General features: G+C 52.5%; 1 protein-coding gene across 11 annotated transcripts in view; it reads left to right on the top strand.

The window, feature by feature from the left end:
* Positions 1-15,949, top strand: part of TMEM51 (transmembrane protein 51) — a 58,423-nt gene that overhangs the window by 40,411 nt on the left and 2,063 nt on the right. For 3 of the 11 annotated variants that reach the window (XM_025446893.3, XM_025446895.3, XM_025446892.3), the window contains exons 2-3: positions 10,309-10,383; positions 14,180-14,711. In XM_025446893.3, the coding sequence (XP_025302678.1) occupies positions 14,371-14,711 (341 nt within the window). In that variant the 5' untranslated portion in view covers positions 10,309-10,383; positions 14,180-14,370. Of the gene's footprint in view, positions 1-1,173; positions 1,264-10,066; positions 10,136-10,308; positions 10,384-10,880; positions 10,955-14,179; positions 14,712-15,949 lie in introns of those variants that run through there. The other 8 variants (XM_049107028.1, XM_025446897.3, XM_035712958.2 and 5 more) reach the window with 7 other exon arrangements.

Genomic DNA, 15,949 nt, shown 5'->3' with positions numbered 1-15,949 from the left:
TCAGCTCAAGTCATGATCTCAGGGTTGTGAGATCAATCCCCACATCAGGCTCTGCACTGGGTGTGGAGCCTGCTTAAGATTCTCTCTCTCTCTCTCTCTCTCTCCCCCTCTCGGTCTGCCCCTCCTCCTTCTAAAAAAAAAGGAGGGGGACCCTTCCTGCAGGTCCCCTTCCCCAACACACAGTTCTGCTCATGTCCCATTGGGTGGGACACAGTCGCGCAGCACAGCTGGCTGCTCGAGAGGCTGGTAATGTCCTTTATTCTGGGAAGGCCTGGGAAACGGAAGCGTCGGGAGTTTTCTTCCAATGGAGGAAGGGCAGAGTGCGTATGCGGAGCCGCGAGCTAGCAGAACGGAACCACCCCACTGGGACTGTCAGGCTGGTGAGTCAGCATTACCTGCTCCTCCTGCCCTCGCTCCAGCACAGGTGGGAGAAGGAAAGACCAGGTGAGCTGTGCGGGGAGGTGAGCCAAGCCGTCCAGGTGCTGTCTCCCTGCAGCCTGCTGGCCCTGGCACATCCCGAGGAGGCCATCGCCCTTTCTAGCACTTAGCTGGGGCCCGACTGCCATTTACAGGCCCACATGGCCCAAGGAAAGGCAGCCAAGGTGTTGCCCCCCCAGGGCCCTGAGAAATCCTTGTGCGCCCCAGAGGTTTCATCTGGGGGCTCATCTGTGGACGATGGGACCACTTCAGTGTCATGCGGAGGCCGCAAAGGAGGCACAGTGAGCCTTTCTCAGGTCTTCAGAGACTGGGGGGTGGGGGTGGGGGTGAGTATAGAATCCAGATGTCACCCAGGCCTCAACGCGTCCCTCCTCAACCCCATGCGGTGGAGTGGACACTGCCCTAAGTGCCACCGGACAGACGGGCGCACCCACCATGCAGGGCTGTGCCCGGCCCTCCGTGCGCTGCTGGCGGGGGGCGTTACAGTAGCACTTTGTTCCCAGCCACTGGGAGTCACACAGAGAGGAGGCTGGGGAGCTCGGGCTGCGGACGGCACCCAGTCCTCCCCTCGGGTCCCAAGTGGAGGAGGTGCTGCCGCCAACAAGCTCCTCCATGGGCTGCCAGTCTGTCTGTCCCTGTGTCCTGCCCGCCCCGCCCTAACCTCCACTCCAGCTTTATGATTAAACATCCCAGCGTCAATTATTTACACTATGTCCTGATGACTATCGGGGTTGCAGGGGGCCCGGTGACTCACGCGGGAAAGTTGGTTTATTAAGGAGGGGAAATAACGCGGAGGGAAACTACCACCTGGCCCCAGAGCCTGAGGTCAGCCTAGGAGGGGCTGGAGGCACCTGGGGTGCCGGGAGGGGGCTTTCTGGGGGGTTGCGGGTGCCAGGAGGGGGATCCCCGTGGGGGTGCGGGTGCCGGGAGGGGGATCCCCGTGGGGGGTGTGGGTGCCAGGAGGGGGTTCCCCGCAGGGGTGCAGGGTGCAGACAGGGGGCCTTCCGCCGGGGTGCGGGGTATGGGCAGGGGTCTCCCCGCAGGGTGCGGGGCGCTGCATGTGGGGTGCTGGAACGCACTAGCTCTGCGCTCAGACATAGCCAGCGCGACTCTCTGCTGTGCCGTTCGCTGGGTGACTTCGAGCAGGTGCCTTAACTTCTCTGAACATCTGTTTCCTCATCTGTGAAGAGGGGATGACTCTAGAAACTTTCTCATCAGGGGTCTTGGGCATGTTAACTGTGTTAGTAAATAATACATTTAAAAAATAAGCATATTGGGGCGCCTGGGTGGCTTCAGTCCCTGAAGCCTCTGCCTTTGGCTCATGTCATGACCCCAGGGTCCCCGGATGGAGCCCCACGTTGGGCTCCCTGCTCAGCGGGGAGCCTGCTTCTTCCTCTCCCTCTGCCACTCCCCCCAGCTCATGCTCCTTCTCTTGCTCTGCTGTCTCTGTCCCTCTCAAATAAAATCTTTAAAATTAAATAAAATATATTAAATAAATCATAGAAATAAGTCTTTGATATTTACATAAAATAAATAAGATAGACTAAATTATCTAAATACCATTAATAACCGGAATGCCTCGGTGGCTCAGTAATTGAGCATCTGCCTTTGGCTCAGGCCATGACCCTGGGGTCCTGGGATCGAGTCCCACATCGGGCTTCCTGCAGGGAGCCTGCTTCTCCCTCTGCCTGTGTGTCTCTCTCTCTCTCTCTCTCATGAATAAATAAAATCTTTTTAAAAAATACCATTAATAGCAATCATAAAAATGCATGAAAGCAGCCAGCACAGTGCCCAGCGCTTGGTTAACGCTCAGGAGACTGTCCACTGTTGTTGCCACGATCCCAGAACATGACAGATGGGAAAGGAATTGGGGGTGTCTTTCAGAGAAGTGACTTTCTGAAAACCAGAAGCAGGAGGAGACGAGGGCTCGAGAAGGCAGGAGCTTCACGCGGAGCCACAGGTAGCCAGGGAAGAGGGGGCAGGGAGAGGAATGGGCAAGCTTGAGCGGATTCCAGGAGGGCGCTTGGCAGAAGGTTTGGGAACCACTTCTGTGGAAGCCGCATCACTGTGGCTAAAAAAGAAAATGTCCAGATATGGGCAGGATAACCGCGCTGGGACTGTGTCCTCCCCTCCACAGTCAAGGGCAGCCCCGACGAAGGCCTGGGAGCGGGGAGGGCTCTGTCGGGCCGCAGGGGATCCCCCACTTCCCTGCACACCTCCGGTCGTGGTTAGGAACCCCCCAGGGAACGACCCCAGAACAGCCGTCTGCCTAGCTCTGTGCCGAGGGCTTAGAGCCACCAGGAGAGGGTGAGAATGCACCCCTTTGTTCCAGTCTGACCCCAGCCGACTTGGAACAAGTGCAGGCTTGCCTCCGGAGAAACCTCGGGTTAAAATGTAAACCGGGTGCAGGAGGGCCGGCACCGAGGAAGCGGCGAATTCACCCCGGGATCCATTCTAGCAGGATCAGGGAACCGGCCCGGGGAGGGGAGCTGTCGGGCGGGCGAGCGGAGGTCCGCGTGCCCGCAGGCCCCGGGGAAGGCGTGCGGCCCGCCTGTGGCTGCTGCGACAAAGGAGCCCCGACGTGGTGGCCGCTTACTCTCTTGCAGTTCCTAAGGCAGGAGCCCGCGGTCAGGTTGCACCGGCTCACGGGCTCACGTCAGCAGCTTTGCGGGGCTCGTTCCTTCTGGAGGCTGAGGGGCAAAGTCCCCTCCTCACCCGCCTCTGGGGCCCAGACGGCTGCACCCCGTGGCTCACGGCCCCTCCCCGCCGCCGCAGCCCCTGGCTTCTGCCCTTACAGCTCCTGCTTCCTCCTCTGACCTTTCTTGCCTCCCTCTTCTGAGGACACTTGTAATTAAATTGGACTCACCTGGATAATCCCGGCTAATCTCCCCATCTCAGGATCCTTAACTTAATCACATCTGAAAAGTCCCTTTCGCCCTATCAAGTTAACAGTCACAAATTCCAGGGATTAGGATCTGGATATTGGTGTGTCTGTAGGTGGGGGGGTGGGGTCATTGCTTAGCCTCCCTCACGCCCTCTCTCAAATTCTGAAAAACACGGAGTGATGGCAAACAGCCCCCAGCTGAACCCAATTCCTCTCTGTGCCCAATTTCAAGGGCCTTGAATCAGCCTCTCCCTCGCCCCCCTGCTCGGGGCCAGCTAGCCCATCAGGAGCGTTACTCTGGTCTCGGTGCAGCCCCGCATTGATTTTTCCAGCTCCGCTGGCCCTAGAAACAGCCGGGCAGGCTCCTGCCTCAGGACCTTGGCTCTGCGGTTCCCTGTGCCTGGAAGGTCCTTCGCCCAAATACCCTCGGGGTTCCCTCCCGGGCCTCCTTCAAACCCCTGCTCAAATATCCCCTTCTCAGTGACTGTGCTCCCTGAGCAGCACACTTAGAGTCCCCACCCCGGTGCTCCCTACCACCCGGCCGGGGGCAGCATCATCACTCCCAGCTCGTCCGCCCCACCCAGCGTTCTATAGTTTTCTCCCAACAGGTGGTTGTCCATTTTGGCCATTCCTCTCTCCCCGGCACTCACAGCAGGCCCCGGCACATGACAGATACTCTGTTAATGTTTCATTGAGTGAATCCCTACATACCCGAACCCCCAAACTTTGAGCCCATAATGCATAACAACCCATGAGGTCATCGGAGTCCAGCTCCCCGAACAGTGGAAGCGGACGGAGGTGAGAGGTGGACTCTAGGCCAGTGTGAAGTAGCTGGGCTGAGACGGGAGCACAGCCGCTGGCCCAGAGCCCACCCTGGGGACCCCACCGTGTGCCAGGAGGAGTCGATACTCACAAACACATCTCAGCTCCCTCATATGAGCTCTCCCCTCTGCCCGCCTCTCCTTGTTGCTGCAAAATGCCTCCTGGGGAGGAGGAACAAATGAATCAGGTCAATGTCCAAATTGACCTTCTGCACAAGGACACAGGCTTTGTGCACAAAGTGCCCAGGTTCACACAAGCCTGGGCAGCAGCCAGCGCACGGACCCAAGCAGCCAAATTGCATACGCTCCCTGTCCGGGGCTGTGACATCTCACCAGCTTCAGAGCAGGGGTGGGTGGGGAGGGCATAACAGGTGCCACTGCCCTGCCTTGGTGATTTTGGCTGAACGGCTGGTTTCCCCTACTGCCTCGTGGATGAGGGAGGTCTGAACGAGAAGACCCTGCACAGGTGCTCCCACTTACACACTGTGGGTGAGACCTGGGGCAAGTTTCTCAACCTCTCTGGGCCTCGTGTATTCGGTGATACTGTGGACGGAAGTGGGGATAAGAGCACCGCCTTCATGTGATGCTTGGGTGGAATAAATGAGCCAACCCATGCAAGCGCGGAGTGTGAGCCCGGCACACACACTGGTGTCCAGGAAATGCCAGCAGATCTACCTGTTGCCGGCTGCACGCTGGGGCCAGGTGGGGTGGTGGTGCCTCTGCTCAGCCCGGCTTCTCAGCGTGGGAGGCCACTGGTGGCCCATCCCCGGAGCCCGGAGAGGGATCAAGATGTCAGACTCACTTTGAGTTGATGGTGACAGGAGCTCTGGTTGCTGCCCTGCATCTCATATGGGCACCAGACTCTGTCCTGGCAGGGGAACACGCAGTGATGTCATATTTCCCAAGAAATATGGAATGTGGCTGGAGCCCTTGAGACTGGTTCCCCAGTGCCAGCCTCATAAATCGGGTCACACGCCAGCCACTTGCTTAGAGAAAGACACTGCGTCAGGCGCCAGGAGCCTAGATACCTGGCTTGTTAACTCGCCTCCTCTGTTCCTGGCTCCTGGAGTCTTCAGAATGAACTGGACTTCCTTAATGTCACCAACATTTAAATGAATTAGCAAGGAGCCTGGAAATGCCAGGTCTTAGAAAATTTATGGACATCTGCAGGGAAGGGGGAGGCTGCCTTTCTTTTCTCCGCAACAAGTGGTGGGCTCCCGGGAACCGTCCTGTCTCCCAGCTCTGTGCAGTGTCTCAGGATGGACCCGTCCCACAGATCTCCTTCCTCGCCTCCCACCCCCAGACTCCATCCAACGTAGATTTATATACACCTCAAGGCTTTGCAAAGCTGCTGCTTTTTTTCTTTTTTAAGATTTTATTTATTTATTTGAGAGCAAGACAGGGAGCACAAAAGAGAGAGAGAGAACATAAACAGGGGGCTGGGGGGGGAGGAGCTGAGGCAGAGGGAGAAGCAGGCTTCCCGCTGAGCAGGGAGCCCAACTCGGGGCTCGATCCCAGGACCCTGGAAGCATGACCTGAGCCAAAGGCAGACGCTTAACCAACTGAGCCCCCAGCCGCCCCAAACTGCTTTATCTTCCTTCCCCCACCTCCTTCAAAGCTAATCTGTTGCTCTTTCTGTAGCCTCCTGTTAAGCCCCATTTTAGCAATACCGCCTGGTGGTTAAACGCATGGGTCTTAGAATCAGACACACCTTATCCCTGCCTTGCACCAGCTGTGGAACTTAGGACATGTTACCTTACCTCTCTGAGCCCCAGAGGCCTTCTCTGTAAAACAGAAATCGTAGCTATCAAGTGATTGTGCATTCACACAACCACGTGAAGGAGCCCAACACAGGGCCTGGCACAGAGTCCGCATCCAATCCAGGAATTGCTGGACTCAAGTTCTCTACAAAGCCATTTTAGGGGGCGCCTAGGTGGCTCAGCGGTTGAGCATCTGCCTTTGGCTCTGGTCGTGAACCTGGGGTTCTGGGATCGAGTCCCCCATCAGGCTTCCCCGCAGGGAGCCTGCTTGTCCCTCTGCCTGTGTCTCTGCCTCTCTCTCTGTGTCTCTCATGAATAAATAAATAAAATCCTTTTTAAAAAGCCATTTGGAAGAAAGGCACACCTGTTCCCCCGGTGCTTTCATGATGACATACCTCCGAGGATAAAGTACGGCGCTCACTGCGGCCTGGCCGCCCTGCCCAGGGAGTGGTGGGGGCGAGGGGAGGAGGTGCACTGCAAAGCCAGCTGGATTTGATGGGGCACCTCGCCTGCTGCTCGGAGCTGTGTCCCCGAGGGCAGGTGGCGTAACCTCTCGAGGCTCACGGGTGGCGGGGCTAATCATTCCTGAGGGGTGGCTGCGGCTGGTGCTTGCCTGACCCTTCCCATAGCGACTGCCCTGCCTAGCAGATTCCTGAGCATCCCTTCTTGTCCTCTACCCCCGTCCACTCTCTCTAGCCCAGCAGCCCTCTTCCCTCCCCTCTGCCTTTATGACTCATTTGCACATTGATCTTCGTTTTTCCTGAATGCTCAGTCCACAAGAACGCGTTCTAAGAGAATGGGAACCTGACACCTTTGACCTTGGTTGGTGGGAAGGTGGCCTGAAACTCCCGGGCAGGACTGGGACGGCAGCAGTGGTGGCACCCAGAGCCTTTCTCCCCCTGCATGGGACCGGAACTTAGTGACCAGAGTGACTGGGGCCTGGGCCCCACTGAGTTCTTCCTTTGTGATGGGCATGTGGCCTGGTTCCCTGGGAATGCAGCTGGGGATCCCTTTTATGGGATGCCCGGTGCCCAATTATGCCTCTTGGCAGGAAGCGGCTGGGGTGCAGGGAGAATGGTCAAGGAGCTCCTTTGTGCTGGGGACCCATCATGCGGCCAGGCACCTCCGACCGCCGAGGTCCCTCCCGGGCCAGGCAGCAGGGCCGGGCTCCCCTGGGACTGCTCCTTCCCTGGGCCGGGTGACGGGCTCGGTGGCCACACGGGGTCCTGGTTCCTAAATCCTCATAGAATTTCTGGGATTCAGCGGGGACGGGGCACGGGAAGCCTTTGCCATCACTTGGGACCCTTTGCTCTGCCTCAGCTCCGACAGCCCCGTTTGGTTGTTTTCTTTCTTTCTTTTGTTCAATTTTATTCAAAGCGTTGTCTCTGTATTAGATCCACAGAGACTCCAAGGCGGGTGCAGGATGGGCGCGCTGGGGTCTCAGCCAGGTGGAGGGCTCTCGTGTCCAGGGCTGTGACCGTCCACCCCCACCCCAGAAATCCCTGCTGGCTCTGGTCAGCCAAGGGTGCAGGTGGGGGGGAGGAGAGCTGCTGCCCAGAAGGGGGCAGTTTGGGGGCTCTCACCCCTGCCGACCTCTGCCTAGGAACGCCAGGGAACCCTGAAGGCTCAGACTCCACCGGGGAATGTTGGTAGAGTCGCCTCTCGGTCACAATCACGTTTAACCTGGGCGCCTCTCCCACCTTGCTGGCAAATGGTTTGCGTTACGGATACTCCGGAAAGTTGCTCCAACCCATCCTCTCTCCCTCGGGGCCAACCGTGGCTAGGAATTTCCCCAACTCGATATGGGACACGGGTCAAACTTTTTACCTTGCCAGATATTCATTCTACCAATAGTCACTAAGCACCTGCTAGGTTCCCTAACAAGAACTTTCATTCAGGAAGTTTAAACTCCAATGGGAGCAAACAGGAAAGCAAAACAAGACTATTACAGATTGTAAGGTAATGTCATCCAGCCATGGGAAGACACCAGGCCTGGGGTGTAAGGATAGCGGGTGAGGGAGGGGCACCCTATATAGAGTGGTTAAGGAAATCCTCATTGAGGGGGCGGCGTTTGAACTGAGAAACAGAAGTAGTAAAGAACTAGCCAGACCAAAGAGACAGATGGAAGAGAGTTTCGGGCATTGGGAACAGCAAGTACAAAGGCCCTGTGGCAGAAAGTGCTTGGTGTGGGGGAGAAACAGAACAGAAGCCACCGAGAGTTGGTGAGCCAAGAGAGAAGGTATGAGAGAGGCAGGAGCCAGGCCAATCTGGTGGGACTGGAGGCCACAGCAAAAGAATTTGGAATTTATGCCAAGAGTGGTGGAAAGATGTTGACGGGTGTTGGAAATTCCTGTTACAAAGTAATTCAGCCAATGAAGACAGTGTCTATAAGATATCTGTGCAGTTTAAGGACTAATGTGTTGAATAAACACCCACATGTCGTTCGGTGTTACCTGGCTGGGAGCTTCGGATAAATGGAAATGTGCTACGTGTGCTTTTCTGCTCAGCATCACGTTCGTCAGAGTGGGCCGCGCTGGCGCACGTAGCTATGGGGGACCCATGTTCAGGGTACACGTGGCTATGTGGTATGCCCCTGGATAACCCTGTCATGGCTTATCCTTTCTCCTGGTTCTGTATGGCCTTATTGATTTTCTTTTTATTTTATTTTATTTTTCTAATTTTATTTTTATTTTTTATTTGATTTTCTAATGGTGAACCAATCCTACATTCTTGGAATAAACCCAACCAACATGATTGTGATGTATTATGTAGTCATCTTTTTAAATTTACTTTAAATTTATTTATTTACATTCAATTAACATATAGTGTATTCTTAGCTTCAGAGATAGAGTTCGGTGATACATCAGTTGCATAGAACACCGAGTGCTCATCACATCACATGCCCTCTTTCATGCCCGTCCCCCATCCCCCCACCCCCCGTCCCCTCCAGCGACCCTCACTTTGTCTCCTGTGATTAAGAGTCTCTTACGGTTTGTCTCCCTCTCTGATTTCATCTTGTTCTCTTTTCCCCTCCCTTCTCCTATGCTCCTCTGTTTTGTTTCTTAAATTCCACGAGTGAGATCGTATGATAATTATCTTTCTCTGATCGATTTACTTCCCTTAGCATAATACCCTCTGGTTCCATCCATGTCATTCCAAATGGTAAGATTTCATTTTTTAATGGCTGAGTCATATTCCATGGTATGTATAAATCACACCTTCTTTATCCATTCATCTCACGACGGACATGTGGGCCCTTTCCATAGTTCGGCTATTGTGGACATTGCTGCTGTGAACACTGGGGTGCAGGTGCCCCTTCAGATCACGACATTTGTATCCTTTGGGGTAAATCCCAGTAGTGCAGTTGCTGGGTTGTAGGGTGGCTCTATTTTTAACTTTTTGAGGAACCTCTACACAGTTGCCAGAGTGGCTGCACCAGCTTGCATTCCCACCCACGGTGCACGAGGCTTCCCCTTTCTCCGCATCCTCGCCACATCTGTTGTTTCCTGACTTGTTCATTTTAGCCCTTCTCACTGGTGTGAGGTGGGATCTCACTGTGGTTTTCGCTCGTATTTTCCTGGTGCCGAGTGATGTGGAGCATTCTTTCATGTGTCTGTTGGCCATTTTTCACGTCTCCTTTGCAGAAAAGTCTGTTCATGTCTTCTTTCCCTATCTTGATTGGATTATTTGTTCTTTGGGTGTTGAGTTTGATAAGTTATTTATAGATTTTGGATTCTAGGCCTTTACCTGATAAGATGTCTGCAAATATCTCCTCCCATTCTGTGGGTTGTTTAATTTTGCTGTTTCCTTCGCTGTGCAAAAGCTTTTTATCTTGATGAAGTCCCAATAGTTCACTTTTGCCTTTATTTCCTTTGCCTTTGGAGGCGTGTCTAGCAAGAAGTTGCTGCTACAAGAAGTGGCAAGAGGTGGCTGCCTGTGTTCTCCTCTAGAATTTTGATGGATCCCTGTCTCACATTGGGATTCCATTTGCTTATATTTTCTTGAGGATTTTTGTTTGTGTGCAGACAGATCAGATTGGCCTGTCATTTTCTTTCTTGCCTTGTCCTTGTTTGGTTTTGGTATCAAGGTTCTACATTCCTCATAAAATGACTTAGGGGAGTGTTTCCTCTCCTTTTAGCCTCCGGAGCACTTGTAGAAGATGGATAAAATCTCAGAAAGATCTGGTGAATGCAGCTATCAGACTGTCATCCTTCTGCGGCCCGACTTTTTTGGTACAGCATCTTGGCTTCTTCGGGCACAACTTCCCTTACATGTGCCCCAACCCCAACCCGATGCCGTCCACCTCCACCAAGAAAAACAGAGAAAACACATTCCTTCCCTATGAGCACCCCAAATTGAAATGCTCACAGCTAACTGAGAAAACTGTGTTTCTGGTTTTTTGCAGAGGGATCCTTAACTCAAGACTGTAACATGAAGAGTTGTTTTCAGGCCTGCCCCGAGTGCCCCCAGGTAACAACAGGTAGGTGCTTCTCCTAACTGGTTAACCACTTTACATGAAAACCCAGGTATAGGATCCCTCACTTATTCCTTGGGCCCGACTGGAACATGAGCCGTGACGGGTCCAGCCAGAGGTGAGTCTGGCTGAGCTGGGACCCCAGTCTGCCCGCCAAGGCTGCTCTCTTTTAGGGATGTGTTGGAAAGTATGTGGTCCAAATCCTCTAAGCACAAAATTAGCTTCTTTCCATATTTTTGAAAGGGAAAGAACACCTTACTAAATATAACATGGGTCAACAAGCCAGAAACAAGATAAATAGCCACCAGCTGTAGCTCGGGAGCTGGGTTCCACACGCCTGGTGAACCCACCAGGCTCCTGGTCTCCTCCAGAGGGAGGGCAGAATCAATGGGCAATTTTAAGCGACCATTGGACGCCCAACCCTGCCACAAACCCAAAACACAAAAACTTTTATTTCATTTTTTGATTCTAAAAGCAACACATACATGTTTCTGTGTTTCCAGTTGTTACTCTCCCAGCAAGAGAAAATAAAAATCATTCTAACCGCACCGCACAGAAGACAACTGAAAACACCACGGTATGCATAATTTGAGAGTTTTGAAATTTAATATACACTAAATAGTGTTTCCCAACCTTTTTTCTCCAATGTTGTCCCACAAAGAGTCTTTTTAGATATTGTTTTTATTATGCGCCTACTTCACCCCCCACCCCATGAAATTTTAATGCTGCAGATAGGCTCTGTGTCTGTTTATGTATTGCAGCGGGCCACAAACCATTGTAATATCTAAGACTATTTTACACCACCCCCAAGAACGAATTTTTGCCCCCATTAAAGGTTGTCTCGCCCCTTTGGGAATGCAAGCTTTAAATACTATTAAACAACAGACTTTTCTATAAGAACTTTCTTTTTTTTTTTTTTTTTTTTTTTATATAAGAACTTTCTATGTGCTTAGTCACATATCATTGTAGGTGCTTTATGCACATTTACACTTATCATAACTCTCCTATGAGGTGAATACTTAGAAAGCTTTTATCTCCATTTTATAGTTGTGGAAGCTGAAGCACAGAGAGGTTAAGTAACTTCCCCAAGGGCACACAGCTGGGAAAATTCAGAGTGAAGATCTGAGCCCAGGGAGCCTGGTTCCAACGTTGATGTTGAACCACCAAGCTATGTTGCCTTGGGCCAATACGTTCTGATTAAAACTAGTTCAAGAAACAGAAATAGAGTAACAGGTACACTTCCCAAGCCCTCTCTATTCTCAGAAGCAATCATGCTAAATTTGGAATGTGCCATTTGTCTGAGATTTTTACATACATGTTTGCCAGATGGAAATCTTTTGTCTCTTGTTTATTTTGACATAAGGAGGATCATCCAGTCTTCCTATATATTCACGTATCTAGATCTGTATATAGAATTTTTTTTTAAAAAATTAGAATCACACTGAACATACTGGGTTGTTGTTTTTCTTAACCTTGTTTGAATTTAAAATGTATCATTAGCTGGCTTGAAACTATAATTGAACAAGCACAGGTACTGTATTTTATTTAACCAGATACAGATTATTGGCTTTTTAAATACTTTCTAGTTTCTTGCTACTATAAAGCTACAATGAATATCCTTGCCTGGTACATAATTCTTAGAAGTCAGAATTATAGAGCCCAAGGGTATAAGCATTTTTGTAACTTTTGATCCATAAATGCCAAAATTTGCCATCTGGAAAAATTGTTATAGAATTGCTTATCCCAACACCATTACTCACACCGGCTATTATTGCCTGTTTTCAATCACTGACAATTTAACAGGCCCAAATGTCTGAATCCTGACATTTTCATCTGTCAGTGACTCTTACCAGGGGCCTGTTTTACTCATGTGAAGGGTAAGGCAAAGCTTGAGTCCAGAGAGCAAGGTGGAAGGTAAAAGGGGCACCGATCAGTGGTCTAGAAAACTGGCAGCCTAGGGACAAGGCCTACCTGTTGGGCCCCTAGCAGGTGGTCAGTGATGGGCTTTCTCATCCCGTGCTTCCCACACCAGCCTCGAGATGCACCTCTGCACCAGTGAGCCCTTCCCCTCCTCTGGCCTGGTCTCAGATCCATTTGGCAGAACTGTTAAACCCCTTGTCCTTTCCCTTGCTGGCTGTGAGTGATATTTGAGAAACAAATACCCTTGTGTGTATGGTGGGCTTTTCAGCTGACCCAGTGCAACTGTCTGCAGCGGGATGGGACCCCTGGGCAGTGCCCTGCGTGCTTACACATACACGTCCCCACACCAGGATGCACGCATATGTGCATAGGCACAAATGCACCCAGCACAGCACAGTCAGGGTGCAGACCCTATTATATGAAATGGGACCTCTCTCTCACACCGACTTTCCATACGCCCTCCAGCCTGAGTTAGGACACCCACCTACCAAATTCGTTTCTAGACTTTCTTCCCACTCTCTTATTATTCCTTGTAGACTTTTTCCTGCTGGCCTGGAGGCACCACTAACCCTTAATTTGCTCACTGGTGGCCCATCCATTGCCCAACGCTGCTTAGCAGATGCGCAGGAAATATTTGTTGAATGAAAAAGAGAAGGAACAGACCTCAAGCCAATGAAGGATATTATCCCAAATATTTTTAGAATATTTTTTTTAACAAAGTGGCCACATTCAGATCGAGCCCGTTGTTTGATGAGAAAATATCTCTGCAGTATTAGATTTCAAGTGGCCTGGTTAGCCGTCCTTCTGGAAAGATCGGAAAGAATGCAGAATTGAAAATAGGACCTTGCCCATCCAAACATCTGTCAGGCTCTACTGTTCTGCAAAGGTCGCTGTCCTGGGAATAATGTATTGAGGAGCAGTCGGCCAGGAAGGGTGCTGCTCGCTGGTCCTCCTGGCCCCTGAAAGTATTCTGAGCTCAACCTTCAGGTGACCTGCTTCTCTGGCCCACTCTCCCGGCCAACAGATGGCCGTGGAATCCCAGGACCGTGGGCTGCTCCCTTTAGCACAAGGTCTCTGAGCTGCTTCATGGGAAGAGTTTCTTGGCCAGCAGCTAAGGTGAGGAATAGCCATGATTTTGCCCCTTTAAGAAAAGCAAAACTCTGTGTAGCTGAAGGGAGGCGAGCCCTATTCTGGTCTATCCTGCATCTGATGCTGCAGATGTGTTTGGAGCCCTGCTGTATCCCGGCACAGGGATGGAGGAGATGTGTCACGGGAAGAGAGAGACTGGCCACAGTCGTCACTGGGGGCCTGTGGGAACCCACGGAAGGGGCGGCTGAGAGTGTGGCTTGGGGTCGGGGGGAGGGACCAGAGAACTGCAGAAGTGCTGGAAGGGCGAGGTGAGAGATGGAGGCCGAGGGGCAGTCACAGGTGTGACTGTAGGGGACCGGATTTCCCACCGCGGGAACCGGGGAGCCGCAGAGGGTGGGGAGCAGCCCGCAGGCCATGCGGAGTGGGACGGATCACCGCTGATGCCCGTCTCCCTGGCGATGTGGGCCCCGTCGTCCTTCGCTCCGAGCTGGACTTTACTGCACTTCCCTAAATTCCACAAAATGTTTTCAGGACCCGACCTTTCTGGCCTCCTGCATGGAAAGGTCTGGCTTTTCCTTTTCGGGTGGGGTAGGCGGGTCTGACGTCGGGCCACGGGCTCCCGGAGGAGCCGGCGCAGCGTGAGACATCTGGAACGCATCGACGGCGAGGCCCCGCCGAGCCCGTGGCCCGGCCCGCTCCGAAGCTCCACCAGGAGTTAGGGAGACAGCCGCTGTGTTCCTGGAAGCGGCCTGAATCCCCACTGATCTCCCTCTCCTTCCTGCTTTCCTTCCAGAACTCTCGGCCGTAGCTGTCCACGCGGGGCTGCCCCGCATCGGCTCGACGGCGGCCCTCGAGAGCGCGGCTGCTGGGTCTCTAACGTGGCACTAGGGATTTTGTTGTTCTCGTTGCTGCTGCTGCTGCTGCTGCTACTCTCGTTTATTTATTTTCTTTCTCTGAACCGGGCCTCGCCCTGCTCCCAGTGGCATGATGGCCCAGTCGAAGGCCAACGGCTCCCACTACGCGCTCACCGCCATCGGCCTGGGGATGCTGGTTCTCGGAGTCATCATGGCCATGTGGAACCTGGTGCCCGGCTTCAGCGCCTCCGAAAAGCCGACGGCCCAGGGGAACAAGACAGAGATAGGCAGCGGCATTCTCAAGAGCAAGACCTTCTCCGTGGCCTATGTGCTGGTCGGGGCCGGGGTGATGCTCCTGCTGCTCTCCATCTGCCTCAGCATCCGGGACAAGAGGAAGCAGCGGCAAGGCGAGGAGATGGCCCACATCCAGCACCCGCCGGGGGTCGAGCCGCGCACCCCAGAGGAAGACAGGTGAGGCCCGGCCGACTACCCCCTATACACGCACACACGCCTGACCGGGGGGCGGGGGGTGGACACACTCATAGGGTTCACCAACGAGGCTATTTTAGTCTGGGAAACTCTGCCTTTCTAATTCTCCCCCCTCCTAAGACTCTGTAAAGCAGGGTACAAGTTGCCAAGTAACTTCATACTTCTATCTCAGAGTTTCCCAGATAATGTCGTATGAATGGATTAGGGGCGTATCGAGATTTTGACACCTGCAGGGGAGCTGCATGAGGCCCCGGGGCAGCCAGAGCCTCCAGATGGGGCCGCTTGTCCATTCACTCCGGCATGCTGTGCTGCTGTACATGCTTTGTGCTGGAAGGGTTGGGAAGTAGAGTTCTATTTGACCAGAAATGCCAGGAACACATGTAAGAGGCAAACGATAAATTGGGGAACACATGATGAAGGCTGACATCCCTATTATAAAAAGAGCCCCGACGAATGAGTATGACAGGTGAACGCACCAGTAGGGAAATGGACAAAGGATACAAGCAAGCCTCTCATAGATGCTCAGACAATACATGTTCAACCTCATTAGTCACCGAAATGCAAAAAAGGAAGGTGTCATTAGTCTTTGCCTATCTCAGTGGCCAAAACGGACAGCCCCCGGCGTTGGGAGAGCTGTGGGGAACTGGGTCACCGATGGGGGTGTTGACTGACACCACCTTTCTGAAGACCTGTTTCACAGTGAGAGGAGGTATTGAAGATGCGTGTCCCTATCTGTTCTGTTCCTAAGAGTTTACCCTTGGGAGGAAAAATCACACAAGTGCAAAGGGGTTTGTGCCTTGGGCTTATCAGAGCATTGCTTAGAATAGCAAAAATGGAGAAACAGCCTAAATAGCCATCATTCAAGCTACAATCTGGCACGCCCATCAATGGCTGTGGCACAGCCTTAGTTCTATAGTTGTTAACTTGGGACCACACACACCACGGTGAGAAAGGGAGGTTATAACACAGCATCTCTGGTTCTAAACGCATCAAATATTGCAGCTGTGGGATTAAAGGGAGGTTGGGAAAGGTGTCCAACAGAAGGTTAATAGTGGTTGTCTCCAGGTGGAAGGAGTTGGGGTGGTTTTATTGTTTTTCTGGGCTGTTTAGATTCTCTATGACTTTGTCATCTTTCTAGTAGGAAGGGAGGGGAGTTGTTTTTAGTTTGGAAAAACTAAATCCGTTTTCTGATCATAAAGATCGTGCATGCACAGTCGAGA

This window comes from Canis lupus, chromosome 2 (assembly GCF_003254725.2).
Source record: "Canis lupus dingo isolate Sandy chromosome 2, ASM325472v2, whole genome shotgun sequence".
Classification (NCBI taxonomy): Eukaryota; Metazoa; Chordata; class Mammalia; order Carnivora; family Canidae; genus Canis; species Canis lupus.
Note: the sequence above shows the minus strand (reverse complement) of the source record. Positions and strands in the feature narration are given on the sequence as shown.